The 21,655-nt window shown below is 56.0% G+C and overlaps 2 protein-coding genes across 8 annotated transcripts; one reads left to right on the top strand and one right to left on the bottom strand.

The window, feature by feature from the left end:
* The first annotated feature begins 43 nt into the window (after positions 1-43).
* On the top strand, positions 44-3,191 carry NUDT17 (nudix hydrolase 17). Of its 3 annotated transcripts, none has more exons than XM_074809309.1 (8): positions 46-236; positions 593-715; positions 800-983; positions 1,067-1,092; positions 1,210-1,302; positions 1,418-1,516; positions 2,104-2,228; positions 2,777-3,191. In XM_074809309.1, the coding sequence occupies exons 1-8, from the start codon at positions 165-167 to the stop codon at positions 2,943-2,945; spliced, it is 891 nt and encodes a 296-aa protein (XP_074665410.1). In that variant the 5' UTR covers positions 46-164; the 3' UTR covers positions 2,946-3,191. The 3 variants fall into 3 exon arrangements, with proteins under 3 accessions (XP_074665409.1, XP_074665410.1, XP_074665411.1); XM_074809310.1 differs by lacking the exon at positions 2,777-3,191 and adding an exon at positions 2,330-2,510; XM_074809308.1 differs by lacking the exon at positions 1,067-1,092 and having other exon boundaries at positions 44-236; positions 2,330-2,910.
* Positions 3,160-21,568, bottom strand: PIAS3 (protein inhibitor of activated STAT 3). Of its 5 annotated transcripts, XM_074809303.1 has the most exons (15): positions 21,442-21,568; positions 20,302-20,359; positions 16,586-17,042; positions 12,816-12,900; positions 12,030-12,080; positions 10,117-10,207; positions 8,496-8,630; positions 8,233-8,338; positions 7,592-7,665; positions 6,898-7,058; positions 6,323-6,459; positions 5,705-5,876; positions 5,320-5,453; positions 4,414-4,451; positions 3,160-3,891 (listed from the first exon to the last, which is right to left on the bottom strand). In XM_074809303.1, the coding sequence occupies exons 2-15, from the start codon at positions 20,314-20,316 to the stop codon at positions 3,655-3,657; spliced, it is 1,893 nt and encodes a 630-aa protein (XP_074665404.1). In that variant the 5' UTR covers positions 20,317-20,359; positions 21,442-21,568; the 3' UTR covers positions 3,160-3,654. The 5 variants fall into 5 exon arrangements, with proteins under 5 accessions (XP_074665404.1, XP_074665406.1, XP_074665403.1 ...); XM_074809305.1 differs by lacking the exon at positions 16,586-17,042 and having other exon boundaries at positions 21,442-21,562; XM_074809302.1 differs by lacking the exon at positions 20,302-20,359 and having other exon boundaries at positions 21,442-21,543.
* Between the last annotated feature and the right edge of the window lie 87 nt (positions 21,569-21,655).

Raw genomic sequence — 21,655 nt, 5'->3', positions numbered from 1 at the left:
ACAGGGTGACACCGTCGCCCCCCCCGCCCCTCCACGCACCTGCCCGGGGCTGGCGCTGTCCCGGCGGCCGCCGGCAGGGGGCGCGCTCGCTAGCGCCAGCCCTGGCCCCGCCCCGGGGAAGCTCCGCCCCCCCGCGCACAGGCCACGCCCCCCCCCGAGCGGCCATGGCGGGGCTGCGGCGGGTGCTGGTGCACGTGCGGCGGGGCGGGGCGGAGCGGCCGGCGCGGGTCGGGCAGGTACCGGAATGGCGGGGGGTGGTGTGCAAAAGGGGGCGGGGCAACGGGGGAGGCGCGGGGCGGGACGTGTGCAAGGAGGGGCGGGGACGGGGGGAGTGCGGAAGGGGCGTGTGCAGAGGGGAGGGGCGTGTGCGCGCATGCGCAGAGGATGCACGTCATGGGGGGGGGTGTATCATGGCGGTGGCCATCTTGGTGCCAGGGTGGTGGCCATCTTGGCGCCATCATGGTGGCCATTGCGGTGCCAGGCTGGTGGCCATTGCGGTGCCATGGTGGTAGTAGCCACAATAGTGCCAGGGTAGTGGCCATCACGGTGGCCACGCCGCCTCCGCGTGTGTTCCCCCCCCCGGCCCTCGCAGAGCGTCACCGGCACCTTCTGCCCGGCGCACGAGGACGCGGCCGTGGTGAGCTGTGGCCTGGACCGCGGCCGCTTCCTCCTCTCGGACGTGGCCTTCCCCGGCTCCACCGTTGCCCTCCTCGAGGTGGGTGGCGGCCGGTGGCCCCCGGGTCCGTCCGTCCCCCCCCCAAGTGCTGCCACGTCCCCTCACGTCCCCCTGTCCCCACAGAGACCCTCCTCCTGCCCCGCCAAGCACCTGGGGGAGCCGCCGGCCGCGGGGCTCCCCGCTGAGCTGCGGGGCCGGGGCGTGGCCGCGGCGGTGGCCGTGCTGCTGCAGGCCAGCACTGGCCACATCCTGCTGACCCGCCGCGCCGGCGCCCTCAGCACCTTCCCCAACGTCTGGGTGCCGCCCGGTGAGTCCGGCCCTGCCCCGGGAGGGGGGAGAGGGAGGGCTGGTGACTTTGGGGGGCCCCGAACCCACTGTCCCTCCTCCCAGGTGGGCACGTGGAGCCGGATGAAGAGGTGAGGGGACATCGGGGGGACTTTTGGTGGCCGCTGAGGAGGGGACGGGGCCAGCGGCAGTTGGGGGGTGCTGGGGCACCCTGACCCCCCCTGCCCCACCTTTCTCCTCGGCCGCAGCTGCTGCCCGCGGGGCTGCGGGAGCTGGAGGAGGAGACGGGGCTGCGCCTGGCAGCCGGGACCTTCTCCTGGAGGACGCTCGGCCTCTGGGAGGTACCGTCCCGCCGGGCTCCGGGGGGACTCAGCGCCGCCGCGGCTCCCCGAGGGAGCTGAGCACCCCTGGGTGGGGGCCTCCCCCTCGGGGTGTCACCTCACGCTGTCCCCACAGTCCATCTACCCGCCGGCGCTGAGCCAGGGGCTGCCGCGTCACCACCACGTCATCGTCTACCTGCTGCTGCGCTCGGCCGAGGGCCGCCGCCGGCTGGAGGTGAGTGTGGGGCCGCGGTGCGGTGGGTCCTGGTGCATCCTGGTGTGTCCTGGTGCATCCCGGTGCACCTCTGTGTGTCCTGGTGCATCCCCGTGGGTCCTGGTGCATCCCAGTGCACCTCTGTGTGTCCTGGTGCATCCCCGTGTGTCCTGGTGCATCCCGGTGCACCTCTGTGTGTCCTGGTGCATCCTGGTGTGTCCTGGTGCATCCCGGTGCACCTCTGTGTGTCCTGGTGCATCCTGGTGTGTCCTGGTGCATCCCGGTGCACCTCTGTGTGTCCTGGTGCATCCCCGTGGGTCCTGGTGCATCCCGGTGCACCTCTGTGTGTCCTGGTGCATCCTGGTGTGTTCTGGTGCATCCCCATGTGTCCTGGTGCGTCCTGGTGCATCCCGGTGCACCTCTGTGTGTCCTGGTGCATCCCCGTGTGTCCTGGTGCATCCCCATGTGTCCTGGTGTGTCCTGGTGCATACCAGTGCATCTCTGTGTGTCCCGGTGCATCCTGGTGTGTTCTGGTGCATCCCCATGGGTCCTGGTGTGTCCTGGTGCATCCCGGTGCATCCCTGGCTGAGCGCTGCCATGTGGCACAGGCCAGGCTGCGGCCCAGCGCCAGCGAGGTGAGCGCCTGCGCCTGGCTGGAGCCGTCGGTCCTGGAGGCCATCGCCGGCGCCGCGGAGGAAGCCGAGGAGGGGGGACACGTTGCCACCACTGTGGGGTGAGGACGGGGCCAGGGGTGGCTCCCCGCGGGCTCTAAGAAACGGGGTGCGGCGCCACGGGCCCCGTGTCACCCCGGCCTCGTCCCCCTCTGTCCCTCAGCGTCACCGAGCTGAGCAGCGGCTCCTCCGGCACCGCCCGGCGCCCGCCCGGCCCCTTCCTGCCCCCGGGCGGGGAGCGGGTCAGCGCCGGCACCAAGTTCGCCCTTCGGCGCTGGCTGGGGGCCCGGGGGGCAGCTGGGCCCCCCCACAGCAGCACCCAATAAAAAATTTCCGCTCGTGGAGCCCCATGTGCGTGTTGGAGGGGGACGGGGGGACCCCGCTGGGGTTATAAACAAGCCGGGGCGCCCCGGTGGGACCTGGAGCAGGATTTTGGGAATCCACAAGTTCAGAATCTCTAAAAACCCCTCATGGGGGGGTCTGGGGCACTTGGGGGCGAGTCAGGGCCAAGGGCCCGGGGGCCTCTTGCCCCCCCGAGCGGCAGCGGGTCAGCTCCGGGGTGGCAGCGGCCGATCCTGGGGGGTTTAACAGCTTTATTGCATCGAGACAGTCCCCGCGGTTACGATACAAGAACCAGGAAATCGTCCAAGCAGAACCCCCCGCGCCGCTCCCCCGGCCCCGCGCGGCCTCTGAATCGGGGGGGAAGGAGCAGTGAAAAAAGGTGCTTCAAAAAAACCCCCAAAAAAACCCCCCAAAAAAGGAAGAATTGCTACATGTGATCCCTGCCCGCAGGCGCGGGGGGATGAGCGGGGCCTGGCGGCAGGTCAGGCATGGAGGGGGGGGGGTACAGACTGAATTATACGTTTAAATACATAAATAATTTGTGCAAGGGGCGAGAGGTCAGCCCCGGAGACAACGCAACCTTCATTTAGTCCTCGGGGGGGACAGAAACGGGGGAGTCTTTGGAGTTTTTCTATGTACAAAAGCTGCAACTGAAAATATAGATCCTCTATTTGTTCTCTGTACAGGTCTGCGCTGGAAATATTTAAAAGGAGGGAAAAAAAAAAATCTACATTTTTTTTGATTTTTTTGGTTTTTTTTAAAAATACAGCGTAATTACAACTGAGGCAGCGCTGTCACCGCAGGGACAGGCAGGAGGCAACGGGCCCCGCTCACCTCTGCTCTGCCCCCCCCCCGCCGCCGCCTTCTGTAAAAAAAACGAGGGAAAAATTCCCCGTGGGAGCGCGGGGGCAGCCCCCGCCCGGCCCCGGGGGGCTCCAGGGGGGGTTTGGGGGGCAGCGAGCGCAGGACATGGTGGGTTGAACCCCCCCTCCTCGGCTCTCTGCTACCTGTAGCAGAATCCTCCATCGCAGAGATGGGTTGAAAAACAGTTGTAAAAGTCAAGAGGTTTGGTCAAACCCTCGGCCCCGGCGGCCCGGGGGGTCCCAGCACCCACCTGCCCCCGCTCGGGGCCGAGGGGGGAGCGGCTCAGTCCAGGGAAATGACGTCGGGGCGGCAGCCGGGCAGCGCCGCGCCGCTGCTCCCGGGGGTGTCGCGCAGCGCGGGGCCGGGGCCGAGGCGGGGGGCGGCCGCGCTGCCGCTGCCGTGAGAGCCCACCCCGGGCGCCAGCGGGTTCAGGAAGTGGCTGGAGGCGCCGCGGTACTGGAAGAAGTGGCCGAGCGCGTCCTGTTCGTCCAGGGAGGTGATGACGGAGGGGCCGTAGTGCTGCCGAGCCGAGGGAGAGCCCCGTCAGCGCGCGGCGCCCACAAACCCGCCCTGCGTGTGCCCAGAGCCCCCCCCCAAACCAGGGACCAGCTTCCCAGGACTGAACCAGCAACACCCGCCAGCAGAGGAAGATGATGGAGGAGGCTGCAGCGCCCGCCCGGACGAGCCACGTGTGCGCGGGGCCGTGCCCGGTGCCCAGGCAGCTCCGCGCGGCGACGACGGGACGAACCGGCTCTCGCCCAAACCCCCCCGGCGTCCCACCAGCGCTCTCCTGCGTCTGCGCGGCTTCGGCCTCGGAGCAGCAAAAAAAATATTTCCAGCCCGGAGCCCTCGGCGGTTTGGGATTCGCCTCAGCGAGGGGGATGCTGAGAGGGGCTGGGCAGACGCTGTGGAACCCCCCACCTGCCCCCCGCCGTTCTCCCAGAGGAAGAGGATGCAGGAGGAAGGTTGGCTGAGGGAAGAGGGATGCAGCTTTGGCACAGAGAAAAGAAATAAATGAAACAGAACGATCTCCAAACTTACCTGATTTTCACTTTGAAGGAAGGAAAATAAATCCAGACCTAGAAAAATAAAGAAAAAAGGGGAAAAAATAAATCTCTTGATGATAAATAAAACTTCTTGGCGCAAGGGGAGCCGGACCGCGCCACGCAGAGGCGGGTGGGTTCTGCCAGCCCCAGCTCCGTCCCTCCAACCCCGCCGGAACCCACCGCGTGGCCTCAGCAGCGTGACGGCGCAGGGAGAATTAAATTTTGCTTCTGGGAGCTGCCGTGGGGCCGGGTCAGCACCACCCGGACCGGGCGGCGACACCACGACACCCCAAAACGCTCGGGGGTCCAGCGTGAGCCAACCTCCCCCCCCGCCGAGCAGCCGCACGGGCAGCCATGAGGGACGCCCGAGCGGGTCTCATGGTGGGCTCAAGCCCGTCACTTCATCCCTCTGCGCCTCCCTGTCTGTAAAGCCCAGCTTAACTAAGTCCTGAGAGGTGCAGGGGGACCCCCAGCCCAGCGGTTTCTTATCTCCCCCCAAGCAGGGAGGGTTTGGTGCTCGGCTGCGGACCTGGGCCAGGAAACACCCAGGAACAACAGCCCGTGGAAGAAAGCCACGACCTCCCTTCTTGGTGGCCCTGGGACACACCAAGGAGCCAAAACTTGGGTCGTTCCGACCCGTGATCTGTATCTAAGCACCAGATTTCCCCAGGAGGGGGGTGACTCTCATTCCCTTCTTCCCTCTTCTGTGTCGGGCCGGTCGCTCCAAAACTCTCGCTCTGATCTGCGGTGGCTGCCAGGCCACGAAAAACCTGGTGTGCGAGTGACCCAAAGGCCCCCGTGGCTGGGTGGAAGAGGCGGCCAGCACACCGGCCGCTGCTTGGGCTGGTAAACTGGTACAACTGGGCGCGTTTGCAAACCGCTGCTGGGTTTTTGTTGGTACCTTGAAGCTCTGAGGACACCTGGTAGGAGGGGTGGTAGTCAGGAAGGGGCAGGTTGGAGAGATAGTCGCTGCCCAGAGCTGCCATGGGAGGACTCCGAAGCACCGAAGACGGCTGGTGATCGATACTTAACACCCTGGAAGAGAACACAGACCCACGGACCGTCACAAACGACACGCTGAGGGGCACTGATCACCAAAATAAACCCCTGGGGCTACCGCACCTACAGCCAAAGCAACCCCCCCACGTCCCCTGTCCCGCGGTGGGTCACCAGCGCTTCCCAGGGAGAGCAGCTCAGATCCGGTTACCGCGACGGCACCGGCAAGCGGAGAGCAGGAAGCAAAACGAGCCGAGGCCCAGCAAAGCCGGGCTCTGGCGCTGCCTTACCCCTTAGGCCCGGCCGCTGTCGGAAGAGCCGCGCTGGAGACCGGGCACTGCTTCTTGGCAGGCGGCTCCTCCTCGTCCGACGAGCTGTCCAGAGTGAGATCAATAACCTCCACTTTTTTTTTGCCCTCCGAAGAGTTCTTGCCCTCGGAGCTGACGGTGTAGAGGGAGCTGGCTGCAGGGGAAAACCAGCCATCAGCGGCGGCTGCCGAAACGGAGACGAGCAAAACGCCACCAATTCTACGAGCGCTGCAACCCGGCGAGAAACGCGGGGCTTCCCAACGGCTCGTGGCAAATCCAGACCCCACCCCAGAACAGAGGCAGCATCCCCACGCTAGGGTCAGGCCTCCACAGCCCGCCTGGAATTAATGCTGCAGTTTCAGGAGGAAACTGCTTTTTTCTTGCTTTTTCTAGCACTTACTCCACAGCGGGGTGCTAAGTGCCTGTCATGCTCCTGGTATTTCAGTGTGATCCCAAATACCGGCTCCCAGGCGGGATCTGAAACGCTCCGAATGTTGCTTTGTAAATGTAAAAATTTTAAGTGTAAACGTTGCTTTGGCAAAAAAAAAAAAAAAAAAAAAAAGCGCAAACCCAAAGAGTCGGTGAGCAAAGCTGCCCTACCCTCGATCCCAGCGAACGCAGCGGCCTGGCACACCTCCTGGTTCTCCTTCTTCGGCTTCATGGGGCACCAGGAGCCGTCCTCCATGAACTGGATCTCGTCACAGTCCGTGCAGGAGTTCAGGATTTCCATGAACAACCTGGCGGGCGAGAGCACAAGCTGGGGAGAGCCAAGACGGCGCAGAAACGCCGGCGGCAGCAGCGACACAGGAGCGACGGCGCTCGGGAGGCGGCTCAAAGGGCTACGAGGAATCGCTGCTCTCAAATCGGTGCCGCTATCACCTGCCGGTTGGGTTTTACGACGGGCTGGTCAACGGACATAGGAGGGCTCTGTTCAGGTTCCCTCGTTACTGCCTCTGCAGAGGCTGCCAGCAGGGAAGCCAAAATTCTGACAAAGGCGTCTTGTTCTTTGGGAGAAATCTCTCCCGATTGGCATCGAAGCAGTTTCGGGAACGAAAAATCAGATTTTAAGTTACTCGAGGCTGTAACTTGTCTCTATATGCCAGCGTTAGGGGATAAGCCTTCAAAGAAAAACATTATCCAGGCTAAAGGCTGCGGGAGCAGCCCGCTCAGCTCACCCGTCGATGATCAGGGCGTCGTACGGGGCTTTCTTATCGCACACGGGGCAGGTCCACGTGGGTTTCTTCTCGTTCATCTGCAGGTAGAGCGCTGCGTCGAAGCACTGCAGGTGGGTGCAGGTGATGGCTCGGCAGGGCACGATCAGCCTCATCTTACCCAGCTGGGGGACAAGGAGGAAGAAACAAAGTTGGGTTTGGGGGTTTTTTTGTTTGTTTGTTTGTTTTTTCGCACAGCACCAAGTCAAGGCAGCGGCGTTGTTCCCTGTTTACTCCCCTCACTCCCTGCCCAGCACTCTGGTGTTTGACCAGAGAATAAACTAGATATCAATGAAGAAATAACACACGAGATAAAAGAAACGTTCCGGAGGGTATTTTTGCCTTTTTGCTTTGTTTTTAAGAGCACTTCCACCTCAAGCACGTGCTCGTAGCGAAGGTGGAAGGCAAGGATCGGGCCAGCAGAAGGCATTTTTTGGCTAGGCAGTTGAGGCCAACAATCTCAGCTGGTTTTTTTACGCATGAAAGCAAGCGCTTCTGCTTTTATTTAGGAATGAAAGCTGACTGTTCAACACAAGCGGGGCTGCAGCAGCGTTAGCTCTCGTCTCACGCCAAAGCGTTCCTACGCGACCGTAACGCGGGAAGCTGTTCGCAAAGGCCTGTCCAGGAGAGAAAAAAAAAAAATAATGTAGAAACCTACTGGACACATCAGGGAAACTCGTAAGCTCGTCGTAGCTATCTCACTGTCAGGATCAGCTGTTAGTTTTTCTTTGACTGAAAGAAGAAGAGGGGAAAAAAGGTCTGTCAGCATCCTCCTCCTTGTACACGCACAAATATGCAGAGACATGATTTATAATTTGCACCACGACACTTATTATCCGAATTACAGGCAGGTAACGCTCACGGCAGCGACATTATTACCATTCAGAGCTCTGGCAAGAGTCTCCGTGGCTAGACCGTGTGTGCAGCACAAAGAGACAGCCCCTACCCTCAAGATTTCAGAGCCTGCCTGTCCAACAGCCGCACGGGGGAAACGTCTGGTTGTCGGGAAGGAGCGCGGAATCTGAGCGTAAGCAACGGCCCCACTCCCACTGCTGCTCACGGGACAAATGTTTTGAGAGTATCACAACGGAGGTGGGCAGCGCCCTGAGGGACGGTTTGATTTCGAGCTTTGTTGAATGGGATCACAGAAAAATAATCCCTGATTTTCACCATCTTTACCTTCCTGTCAACAGGGCTCGGCGGGCGCGGGTGGGCTCGCACAAAGACCTGCTCTGCCTTCCCAGGCGCAGCTCAGGCCCAGCCCAAGCACAGTTACACCTTCGCAGGGGTAACACTTACTGAGGGCTCGCGAGTGGTCGGGATTTCGGATGCCCTTGGCTCTCAGCTTCTGCAGCAGCGTTACCGACGTCAGCTGCTTCACCAGGTACACTGACAGGGAGTAGTTCTGTCGGGAGGAAGTTGACGCTGCTCAGACCTAGAAAAACCCTCCGCAGAGGAGAGGGCTCTCCCGGATCTGCACAGCTCGGTGCTGCTGCAGAAACGTCCTCGGTTCTGCCGTGAAGGAACAGCAAGAAACGGGCAATGGTTTTCACCGCGCTCACCCTGCCGAACTCCGAGGACCAGTTCACCACAATCGTGTTGGGGACCGTGGCCGACAGTCGCGCCAAGGGAGTGATGTTAACGGGGCGGCTGGGTCGCTTCGGCTCCGCGCCGTTTTTTGTGGGTGGGAGGTAACCCTGCAAACAGAGAAAGAAAGAAAGGTTCCCTGGCGTCAGGTGAATCCTCTCCGAGGCGTTAAGGCCACGTACAAGAATCTACAAACCCAACTTCTTCATGACACGCTGCCCCTCAAGACATTTCATGTCACACCTTGGAGCTTGCAGAATTTCTCTACCAGTCTCAAAGCGGTACATTATGACGCCTCAATGCCGAGAAATTAAGAATAAAGGTTCCCTCTGCTATCCTTACGCTGACGAGCACACTGGAATCCCATCGTAAGCCGAACCTCCCCGCAAACACAGAGCTGTCAGTCCGGGATGTGCCCAAACAGCACCGAGTTAAAACCCAAATCCTACGGGGAGGATCGAGGCTGGGAAGCTAAAAACTTACATCCCGTGACAAACCTCCCGCTGATCTCATTTTTGCTTCATTATATCCACATTCCAACTCGATTAGAAACCCATCCCATTATTCAGCCCAAGAGTGCCTTTTCTGTGATTCAGAGAGATTTACATCACCCTTTTTTCATCGCTCTCAGTTAGACTGGGCAGCTTGAGGCTGATTCAGGAGCCACCCATCACAGCTTAAGCAGAAGTGAAACAAAGAACAGGGTTCCCGTGGAGCTGCTGTGCTCTGCACGGCCCCTACGGCGGCTCCTCAGCTGCAGTGACTCACCCAAACCAACACAAGAAACTTATCTGTGACCGGGGGGACCCTTGAGCCATCTTGCGTCTCACACGCGCTTCCCTCTTTCCGCCCCACGAGGCTGGAAACGACTTCTATTTTTTTTTTTTTGAAGCAGGTTACTTATTGTCTCAGCCAAAACCAGGCAGAATATCTGAGGCCAAAAATGCAAATCTCTAAAAATATTAAGGGAGCGGCTCCAGCGGAGCGTTAGAGGCTGCTCTGCAGGTTTGATTGCAAAAAGTGCCAGCTCCAGCGGAGCGGAGCCAGCGTGGGGCAGCTGGCAGGGAACTGGCCCAACACTCTCAAACCCCTGACACCTTTCCAGGTTGTGACACCGGATCGCGCCCCTTTTTGGGCTGTGAACTGGGGTAAACACTTTTTTTTTTTTTTTTTTAAACACATTATCCAGCACAAAGCCTTGGCTGGAGCACCCAGGTCTTCCTGCAATGCGATAAAACTAAAGGCAGTGCATTATTCCACTAACCTCAGAATTTACTCTGCATTTTTATTATCAAGTTTCTTCTCAAAAAAATGAGAGGGAATCTGCTGGTTAAAAAAAAAAAACCACACCATCAGGCCCAAAGTTTGCATATTCTTCTACTTAAAGACCACACTCCTTGAATCAAAGAGCAGCTTTCATCACCAATCCACAGCCCTGTACCATGAAATCAGTTCTGTGCTCTAACCACACCATGTCTTCAAGTCAGGCTTTAATCTCCGGAAAATACATTCCCACTGCACTCACAGGGAGCTGCAGCTGTGTAAAAGGGCAGATTTTAGTCTACAATGTATTAGGAAGAAATAAGATTTACTCACAGGCAGGGGACAGAGTTTTCCGTTGACCTTGACAAATAAATTAGGAGGGAAGTAATCTTCTTGGGGACAGCTGGTTTCACACAAGCAAAACCTAAGAAGCAGGAGGGAGAAACTGGCAAGTGAGTGGTGACGCTCACAAAAAACAGCAGCTGAACTTCCCTTTAAAAAGGGAATTTTCCAAGCGGGACAGATCAACGGCTGGAAAACACACACGCAGATGAACAGCCCCTACGCGCGTCTCAAACCCCTCGCGCGGCGAACGAGGAACCAGAGGAAGGCCAGCGACTTCGAACAACGGCCAGCGCGCACGGTGGGAAGCGTGCAGGGGCAGGGCTAATTTTATTCGGCCCAGATGACGATGATTTAGGCTACCCAGAGTCGCCGTTTCAAAGGCCAAGTGTATTCCTCTGGCCTAACATCATTCCAAGAAGGACAGGAAGCGCGCTCTGGGCTCAGGCGGGGCGGGAATGGAGTTTAACGATGGTTTAACCCATGCGGAGCCGCACCACCAACGTTCTCAAAAACTAAACTTGATCTTCTTGGGTTTTAACCTCTCTCTCCGCTTGCCAAATAAAACAAAGAATAAAACCGCAAGTTAATCTTTTTCCTGCTTGGGGACATGAGATACCGCCTAGGCCGAGGCACGTCAGCAGGAGAGAAGAAACGGCGCCACCGTCGTTTTTAACTCCTGCACTAAAGTTTGCTGAACAAGGGTTCACTTCTTCGGGTGAAGGGGTGCACTCTGGACACCCCAGGAGGCTCCTGAAAGCTTCCTGGTGGACTATTTGTAAACTCTGTCTCATCCCCAACATCCAAACCACAGCAAGAGGCACATTCACCGAGAGCGGTCCTTTAAAAACACCCCCGGTGTTGTTTTGTGCTACAGAAGAGACATTTCCAAGCCTCCACCTCCTGATGCATTTCAGGGAACAGGATGCCCGTCGGCTTCGCTCCAGCAGCTCTGTGTGCAAGAGCGGAACAGATGGACACAGCAGGAAAACCACGACGGTAAAGCCCCAAATCAGAGACACTGCCACGGACTCGTAATTAATACAGAACGCCCCCCTGAAAGGCAACGTGCTCTCTTTTGAATTAAATCAGCCTTCGAACAACTTCGCGCTCCCAGGTATCGCACCTCAAGCCCTAAACCCGTCGCTTTTTTCCAAGAGCACAGCAGCGATGCTCCGTCTCTTCGCCAAGTTCAAACCCCCGATAACAGAATTTAACATTCTGCCAAGGGTTGAGCGTTGGGCAAGAGCCTCCTCAGTTCCTGTTCGGTGCCGCAGGACAGCGTGGGAGGCCCTGAAAGAACCACCCGGCACCGACTGCAAGATCCAGAGGATCGTCTGTGAAGCACTTGCAAGTATTTTTCTACTCACAGTCTCCAACAGGTTTTGCATTCTCATGAGTAATAACTAGGTGGATATCAAAAAATGTTCAAATTTTAAGGTCATGTAGGTTTTTGCCTCTTATTCCGCCCTTTGCAATCAATCTGCAAAAAGGCAAATCATTAAGATGGAGAAGAGAAAGAAGCACGTTCTACATAACTGTGTGAAAAAGATTAAATTTTACTATACTTAAAATTGAAAAATCTTGCGTGCAAGGCCACGTCACCCGGGCCAGCAAAGTGTCACCCAGAGACAACTCTTGCGGCCTCACCGAGTTCAGAAAGACCCTCGTGGTTTGGTGTTGCACCACACGGTTTAGCAGAGGCTCGTGCCCCGACAGAAACCCCGACAGAAACCCGTGCTCCGAACACAGCACCAAACTGTAACATTTCCTCTGAGCAAATCGAGAGGCAACTTCAAACCAAATCAAGTGCCAAGAGCGTGATTCACCCAAATCAAGGACAAATTAATACTGATGCTGAGGGAACAGGGCTTAACGCATTCATCAAAAAGACAGGACCTTACCTTAATTGCACCTGTATGGTATAATCACATTTGGCACCTGGTAAGATATCTCTGCAACAGAAAAGCAGCTCTTCAGACCATCAGCAATGCTTAACAGAGAATTACAACTCCAACAGCATACCATTTTATTCAATTATATTGGTATCAATACACGTTAGCGGTGGGATGAGTAAAACCAGCGCAGCTGGATTGTCAGAACAGGTACTACCTGTCCGAACTGGCAGGCAAAATTCCCCAACAAGGACGTAAAGCAAAAGCCCATCGAACAGAAGAGAGAGTGGTGGGAAAAGGAGAAAAATCAACCGCAGAATCTTGCTACTGCGGAGCGCTAAGAACATAACGCCAACTGCAGAGTCGCCAACGCAAACCAACGGCTGCGTTTGTAGGCACGGGTGGAGGGCAGGCCTGAATTTTGGGATGAACTAGCGTGTTTTTATCCCAATTGCCGTATTTTCTTCCCTCCATACAAGAGTTCCACGCCGCAGGCTTTGAGGCAAACCCTCAGCGGTGCAGCACGGCTCCGCCAACATCAGGGAACTCCCCTTTTTACACCCAACTCGGCGTTTGTTCTCCGGGACTGCACTGGAGCTGAGGAACAGGAGGAGCTTAAGATTCAGCTCTTCCTCCTGTGCCGACCATCCCTGACGCCTCATCTGCCAGGCTCACTCACCCAAACTCTGCCCGTTTTTCCTCCTGACTCCACTCTCCGTTCTGCCGGGGAAGAGAACACAAGCAGAGAAGCCACACGCGCTCACACGGCGTCCAGAGCGACGCTGTCTCGCTTACCGGGAGGTGAGGATCTGTTGAACTTGCTGGGGGGTTAGAGCGAAGGTGAAGTGAGCTTCTTCAAACCGCTGACTGTTCGTTGAGGCTGCAGAAGAGAAGTTCAGACAAATTAAATCATTATGAAGTCATCCTTACACCTGCAGGCGCCAATAAACAAAGGACACCATCCACAAAAAGCAGAAAAATTAACTGCAGTTCCACGCAGGGAAGTCCCTGACCACGTAACCAAGCGCCAGGTCTGTCCTTCGAGGCAGACGTTCGCTTTCCATCGGTTTATTTACAAGGAAAATTAAGGTTTGGAAAGCAAAGGTGGCTCGCACGGATGGGGAGGAAATGGGGAAGCCCGCCCGCTCGCTCTCCCGGGCCAGCAACAGCCTCCCGAGTCCACGAAGAGCCACACGGCGCTTCCCGGGGATCACCGGAGGGGTTGGGAGGAGCGAGATCCAGTGGGGAGCTCAGGGAATGCCAGAGGTCACCCCCTGCCCTGGAAACTGTAATTACCGGGGGTAGGAACAAGTACAGCTGCTGAAAAACAACCATCTTCTCCTCGGGCACATGGACAGAGTCACGGCCAAGTCAGAGAAAACCAGCCCGTGCCCTTGATTAAAAATAAACACACACAAGAAACCCACCTAATGGGAGAATCAAGAATTCAACGGGAAGGTTGGTGACCAGCACGGTAAAAACGTTTAGTGTCAGAGACATGTAAAAAGAAACCAGGATTTCCCCCCTCTCTTACCCTGACCTTAACCAAGTTACTTCTCCTGCACCTGAGCTTCTCCCTTGGTACAACTGGCAGGTGTCTGCCTCCCTCACCACAACATTGAGCTGTTTCATTAATATTTGCAGAGCATCGGTATTCAAGCCAACGTGATTTGCAAAGAGCCAATTTGGCCTCTTTTGCCCTCGTTTTTACAGCCGTCAGGAGAGGTCCTGAGCAAGAGCAGCTCCCGCCGGGGCTCTCTGGGACGCGGAGCATCGCTGGGTCAAGAGAAAATGAAGCCGAGGACGTTATCACTGTGGCTCGTGTTCGTGTAAATCCCACACTTTGATCCTTTATTTATTTTGAGGAATTTGGTGACACTCGTGACGAGCTGGTCGTGGCGCGACCACCCGAGGCGACTGCAGACCCGCGGAGAAGGTTGGCTCCGTCCTCGGGGCCACCCTCACGCTGGCCTCCCCCAAAAGCACATTCGAGCACAGATTCTTCAGCCGGGCGAAGGGTTTTTCCTTCTCCAGCCTCCTGCAGCTCAGGAATGCCAGGAATGCAAGGCCCCGAGTTTCCTGGCAGATCATCTGCCAGATCTTCCCCGGACCAGCAGCGCCGACAGGCTGGCAGACCGGACTGCAGGAATTCAGAGGAATTCTGACCATCTTAGGACTCTCTGTCCTTTCTCGATGACAAAATCGGATCCTGATTCTGCTCCGAACAGAGCCAGAGTAAAGCTGCTCAAAATTTGCAGCTTTCTCTGTGCTCTGCTGCCTCCGTTTATAACCGATACCCAGCCTCCACCTAATAAGCAATTTCTAAGCGGTGTTCTTGCGCTGTTGGCAGCGCGCATCCACCCCGGAGAGGAACACCGACGTCTCCGGGCGTCGCGGTAACTCCGCGAGAGGTTTGGTGTAGATGGGGAGTGGGAAAGCCAAAGCCTGGACCTTCCTCCCTTGCGGACCAGGAGGCTTTATCATTAACCCCCTGTCGCTGTCTTCTCCCTCTCCATCCCCATTTTCATTATTTCTTCCCACACCTTGCTTATTTCTGGCTTTTTTTTTTTTTTCCTGACACCACAACCTTCATATCTGGAAATAACAAGTTGCCCCAAGTAATTAAAATAAAAGAATGGGAAGGGGACGTTTACACAGCAAAAGGGAGAAGACAGACACAAACCACCAGAAGCCAAAAATAAAAGTTGACGATCCCCTAGGAATTACATAAAAACTCTTCCAAGTTCAAACACAGACACATAAGTACGGGAGTTTTATCAGGGGAGAGAAAAAAAAAAAAATTTCTTTTGCAAGGCGAGTATCCCATTTCAGGGAAGAGGCTTAACCGCAGGTTGTCTGAGAGGCTGGACAAAGCCAAACCTAAGAAAAGGCAATTTTTAGCAAAACAGTAACGAAACCAAACCCCCCAACAAAACACATGGGGTTTGGTTGGAGCAGAGACACTTATCTCCACTTTAACAAACATTACTATGTTTATATGAAAGAAAAACAACCCTGAATCCAAGCGAAAACCATTTAAAAGGCCTAAGATGGGTGGATCTAGTCTGGAGAGGCCAGAAGGGCTCAACCTAAAGTAAAAATACAACTTATAACTTATTCTAAAAACCAGAATAAAACCTTCTTCGTGGGCCCAAACGATCCCAAGCGAAGCCTGCAGCAGCGCTTCCAAAACCACCAGCAATTACCGGGCTAACTCTGTACTCTACGTCTCCCCACCAGCATTTTAAAGTTAACAAGAACCACAACTTTTTTGGAATTAGGCAAAAACCCGCCTTTTCTTTTCCTGTTTTACAAACGGGGAAGCATCGGAGCGCTCGGCCTCCACAGCACATCGAGAAACAACCTTTGCCCTTTTGCTGTACCCCATCTCTGCTCCAAGATCCCTGTTTGCTTCCTGCCCGACGTCGAGTTTTCTCATCACCACAGAGCCGACCTCTCTCATGTTTGCCACAAGCTGGATCCTAATGCATAAAACAGTTCATTAATTTTATATACTGGGAGGTTTTAGGACTACGTTTTTGTTAACAATTAAGGCAGAATTAGGACTCAAAGGTGGCAGAGGATTTTTTAAGAAGCTGTTTTGCTGGAAGTTGTAACACCACTTGTTTGCAAAAATAACAAATCGCTTTTCATAATTAACTGTCCTGGCACTCACTAATTTGTTTGGAAAGGGAGCCCGTGCCAACTGAACCAGGTTTTTTATTCTCTCATGGTTAGGACCCAAACGCTGATGGTACCTCAGACCAGAGAAAGCTTCACAGTTCAGAACACAAAGAAAACCCAGGCTCTGCCAGGTAAAAACAGTAAATAATCCAAAACTTTTATACACTTATGAAATACATACTGAGCAGAAAAGGTGTCAGCTGGGAGAGAAATAGCCTTTTTCATGCAAATTAGTTTGGAACAAGACTGACAAGCAACTAAAAGCTTCCATTTCTGGCAGCCCACACGAGCTGGAGTTGGAAGTTATTGGTGGGATGGAACCGTGGAACCGCTCTCCTGTGAGGACGGGCTGAGAGAGTTGGGGGGTTCAGCTGGAGGAGAGAAGGCTCCGGGGAGACCTTAGAGCGGCCTCCCAGGACTGAAAGGGGCTACAGGAAAGGGGGGAGGGACTCTTGATCAGGGAGGAGGGATAGGACGAGGGGGAACGGGTTTAAACTGAGAGAGGGGAGACTTAGGTGAGATCTAAGGCAGAAATTCTTCCCTGGGAGGGGGGTGAGGCCCTGGCACAGGCTGCCCAGAGAAGCTGTGGCTGCCCCCTCCCTGGAAGGGTTCAAGGCCAGGTTGGACGGGGCTTTGGGCAACCTGGGCTAGTGGAAGGTGGCCCTGCCTGAGGCAGGGGGATGGACAAGATGACCTTTAAGGTCCCTCTCAACCCAAACCATTCCATGGCTCTACGAAGCCCCACTCTGAGCTGGGCATCATCCTTCTGGACCCGCACCGACGGAAAGCGAGCCGGCTCCTGACCTGCTGAAAGCTCTCCAGCTCAGAGCAAACAAAAGGAGCCTCCAAAGAACAGGAGGAGCGAGCGTTTCCCAACATACCTAACGTGGTGGGTTTTATCAGCTCATCGTAAACATCGTAGAAGGGCAGCCTCTTCATCTTGACATCCGGGTGGACGGGATGGATGGGCGGCGAGAGGTGCTGGACGTCCGTCTCGTGCTTGGGCCCCAGCACGGGCACTGGTGGCAGCAGAGCCGCCGGCGCGGCGGAGCCGTGCTCGTAGGGCAGGTGACACACCGTGCCCTGCGTCAGCGCGGTGGCCGAGGGCAGCTGCCCCGCCTGAATGTGGAGCATCGACAAGTCCGAAGGGGTTAAGATCTTTCTCGGGAACCTCCGCCGGTACAGCTCTTTGATTTTCATCTGGACAGCCGGGCTGCAGCCGGATTTCAGCAGCTGCAACGCCTTTGTGAGAAGTTCGTGTTTCCTTCCACTTTTGTTCCTTCCAGCAAAGCCCAAGAGAACTTGTAATTCTGATACCCTAAAGCTCATAACCATATGCTGCAAGAAAATAAAACAACCACCATTACAACCGCTGCGTGAGCAAACACAATCCCAACACAAGCCGTGGGCTCACTAAGGAAGATGGTGGAGGCCTTAAAAGAGACACTGTCAAGTTCAAAGTTCCCCTTGTCATCAGTAACTCATCGGTGGCAGAACTGTAAATAGATTTAGTTTTAAATACTTTGCTTGGATCTGGAAATGCAAAAGATCACATTCACTTCCGATTTGATGGGTGGCTGAGTGGTTTCCAAGACCCACACAGTCGTTTAACGACCTTTCCTTCAAACAAACGCTGACAATTTCTTGTAGGGTCAACCTCGCATTTAAACTAAAGCTTCTGTAACTCTCTGGGTTTAAAGCTCTCGCTTTAAGTCCCCTTCAGGCTGGCTTAGAAAGGCCAAGCCCCAGAGCGACCGCAGAAGTTTTCAGCCATCGCTTTTATTCTTTCACTTCAAAAAAAATATATACTTTGGGAATGCCCGGTTTGGGCCCGATGTTTCTCTAAGGAGAGACATCAAATCTGAAAATAGATGTTGGTCATTAATGAGACAGGCTGCACTTAAGGAAAAACATACCTCAGGCACCACTTCTAAACCCAGGCTGGCATCATTTATCAACCTGCCTCGCTGAGGGGAGTCTCCCCAACAGCGACCTGCTCACTCTCACCACGAGTCCAACAAGCCTGACAGGGTTAAGCTGAAAGATGCCCAAAGAGGAGAAAATACAGAATTATTCCTGTTACACAGGAGGAAAAAAAAAAAATCAGAAGGGTCTCAGAGACCTCTCTGCAGTCACACCAGCCAAGTTAGTAGCAGACCAAAAAACTCAGCTCAATCACACGGTCGTTCGTAAAATCGTCCTTCTGAAGTCGTAATAGGATTTCAGAATTGTGTTTACACAGAAACACCCACGGGACGGCAAAGAGCGCTACGGAAGCACGTGTACACTTGTATATAGGTACACGTTACAGCACAATCTGTTCTTTCATGCAAGCAAAAAAGGGTTAAACCTGGGATCAAGCAGCTCCCGACACTCTCCCTTTTCAATCAGAAAGGGCACGCAGAGTTTCACCGCGTCTCTGCATCTAGAAACTTTCCCCTTTAGCCCCCAAAACGCAGCCGATTCCACAGCAGAGCGGTTCCCCAATCAGCTACAACCTCGTGGGGTTTAAATCCACGATTTTGGTTCCACCTGGCTGCAGCGGAGCATCACGGGGGGGAGAGGGGAAAAGGTCGGCTTCTGCAAGTCCAGAAATGCCAAAAAACTGCAATCCCTTCCATAAAAGAGGTGCAAAATAAAAGCTGAAACCTCGCGGGTTGAGCAAGAGGCCGCAAACCCGGCGGAGGGAACTCTCCTTCCAGAATTGCTGATGGGAACATCTCGACGTTACATCTTCCAGCCCAAGTTTTCCAGAGTCACTTATAAACACCAAATTAAGAGGCGCATCGCCGCGACCTACAGGTCAGGCTTACGAGATAGTCCCATTGACTCTGGCCTACGTGCCAGGAGGTTTTAAGGCGGTTTAATTCGCTGTACGAGGATCGCGTTACCCACACGCTGAAAACGCAGCATCTCGGGACGACGTGACAGATGTTCTGCTTCCCAGCGGGACCAAAAAAAAAAAGGGAAGTATTTGGTAAAGCTATCAAAGGCAGTTCTGTCGTTACAAAAAGTGCCATGTGCTCCCTGATGCAGAACAGACACAACAGATCAAGGTTTCGTGTCGAAAAAAAAAAAAAAAAACGTAGGTCGCGTGGGATTTGCCCGTTACCTTTGCTGGGTGACGCGTTCAAGATGATTATAGGTTCAAGTGATTTTTTTTTCCCCCCCGCCTCCCTTTTTGGAGCCAGGAGAATTTGTTAGGAGCAGGAAACCTCTGTCATTTTTAAGAGGAAAAAGCTTGACTTGGGGTCTCTCAACTTTGACAGTGCCTGTTTTAAAGACCTCCCGGAGAAGATACATTAGGGATGCGCATGTATCGAATATTCCTCCTACCAACGCCCTCCCCTTTTGCGACAACAGTTGTAAAGCAACCGACCTCCTCCCACCTCCATTCCTCCTACAAATCCTCCGGACAGAGTCCTTAACGGGCAGGAGATTAGTGTAGCATGGCTCACCAGCACAAGATTCACGTTTATCGTTAAAAAAAAAACCCCTCGCATTCGGGACATAGGATGGCTGTGTCACCACCGCTGCGGCAGCTGTGGACTCTTATCTACCCCCGAAGCCTCTCCGATTACTGCTCTGAGCGTCAGGGCAGCGGAAAAAACTCTTTATGGCCGTGAGAGATGGCAATCGAGAGCTCTCAGAGGGCACCTCAGGCTCGGGGAGCGGCTGGATCTGCAGCAGAGTCGAGTCCGGCCGTGCCGCTGTTGAACAAGGCACGTCCACAAGCCTCTTCTCCTTCCAGGGGAGTCACCGTTCGGTCTTTGAAATAAAGGAAAGTGTCTTACGCCAACTACGGGCTTTATAAGGAGAAATCATCCTGCTTTCAACTGGCTCGTCTTGCTTTTACAATGAGACACAGATGGTAAAAAGCTTAAACAAGCTCCTGGCGAGGAAACCAGAAAGGGGGTTAGGGGAGATGGACGAGGGGAAGGGAGCAGAGATTCAAAAATAACCTGAAGAAGCCTCAAACCACGCCAAGCTCCACCGAAAGGGCTGGCGCCCGGGCGGCCAAAGCCCAGAGCTGTAAACCTGCGCGCTAAGCTACACCTAAGTCTTAAGCCACAATTCCTCTGCAGGGATTTATCCGCAGAGGGAGTGGAGCAGAAAACATTACAGATACTTCACCCTGGGTCACGCTCAGCTTTACCACTTGCTAAACTATCGCAGGATTACGGACGCGGTTGCCGGAGCTCGACTTCTGCGCAGTCCTAAGTCATCCAGTTACAATTATGGGATCCAATTTCTCCGCTAATATCGTTAACGTTTTGCCACTTGATAGGGCTCCCGCTGTAGTCAGGCTTAAGTTTTAGGGGAGGGAGAAAGATCACACCATAAAGCTCTATCAAAATGTGGACAGGGCACTGCTGGGAAGATTACAGACAAATCTGACTCCAGAGAATTATGTTCTTGCTGTGGCTGGCTGCCAAAAAGGTGCCAGTTCCCAAACATCTTATTGTTCCCAGCACGGGGAACGGGGCCACTTCAGCCAGCTAAGACCTATATTGCAGCCTGTGGGGGGAAAAATATTAAACCGCCAACAAGGAGGAAAAAAAAAAAAAAAAAAAAAATCAGCTTTGGAATTAGTTACCAGGGGCAATTTCATATTCCACAGTCTGGTGGGCAAAGGTGGTGACACACTCTGACTCCTAAAAAAACGAGAAAAAGAGAGTGGAGGGAGATGAAACCCCATCCAGCTGTGAGCACTGGTGCAGCACTACCATGTTACACGCTCTCTGCTCCCTCCGCCCCAGACCTGCCTCCGCATCGGCCCCTCTCCTGCCTGCCGGTACCTTCTGCTCCCCTGCCACCCCCAGCATCCTTCGAGGCTCTGAACCACTCCGCCTCTCCCTTCCTTCGGGTTTCTACCTCTCTTCTCCACGGCTCTGCGCCTCCGAAGCCCCCCGAGGTCTTCCAGCCCCCTCCTCTCACGGACGAGCCCACCGGGCTGGCTGCCGGAGCCTTCAGCCTCACCCGCCGCTCAGGTCCAGGCCCCGGCACCCTCCCTGCGGCCCCTTCGCCCCAGTGGTCCCTGAGCCTTCCCCCAAGCCGGGACCCCACGGCTCACCTCAGCCCCGACACCCCCACCCTCACCTCTGCTGCCCCCACCCCACAGCCCCCTCCGCTGCCTCCCGGCCCTCTTGGCCCACCGCTGCCCCGCACCCTGCTACAGCCCCAACCCCTGGCTCGGACACCCCACAGCCCCAGGGGGCCACCCCGCCTGGCTCCCAAACATCCCCCGCCCCACACACCTCCTCGGGCCCACTGCAGATTCCCTCAGCCCCACACATCCCCCAGGACCACCCATCCCCTCAGCCTCTCATATCCCTCCAGCCCCAGACACCCCCTCAGCCCCACAGAACCCCTCAGCCCCATCTTGAGAGACCCCCTCAGCCCCACACTGCCTGGCCCCAACCCCACAGATGCCTCAGGCCCACCAGCCCTCAGCCCCATTCTCAGAGACCCCCCTCAGCCCCACAGACCCCCCTCAGCTCCACACTGACTGGCCTCAACCCTACAGACCCCCTCAGCCCCACAACCCCCTCAGCCTCACCCTCACAGACCCCCCTCAGCCCCACAGAACCCCCCTCAGCCCCATCCTGAGAGACCCCCTCAGCCCCACACTGTCTGGCCCCAACCCCACAGGCCCCCCTCAGCCCCACACTGCCTGGCCCCATCCCCGCTCTGCCGGGCTCCTGCCCGCCCCGCTCCCCCCCTCCCCGCGCCGCACCTTCAGCTCCGCCGCCTCCGCCATCTTGGGACATGGCAGCCGCCGCGCAGGGACCGAGGCAAAACTCCGCGCCCCGCCGCGGCCGCACGGCGCAGGGGACGGGCGGGGGCCGCGGGGCGGGGGCCGCGGGGCGGGCGGGCAGGGAGCGTCGCGCAACTCCGCGCCCGCCGCGCAGCCGCAACGCCGCGCCCGCCCCATCGCCACGCCCCGGGGC

This window comes from Strix aluco, chromosome 30 (assembly GCF_031877795.1).
Source record: "Strix aluco isolate bStrAlu1 chromosome 30, bStrAlu1.hap1, whole genome shotgun sequence".
NCBI lineage: Eukaryota > Metazoa > Chordata > Aves > Strigiformes > Strigidae > Strix > Strix aluco.
Note: the sequence above shows the minus strand (reverse complement) of the source record. Positions and strands in the feature narration are given on the sequence as shown.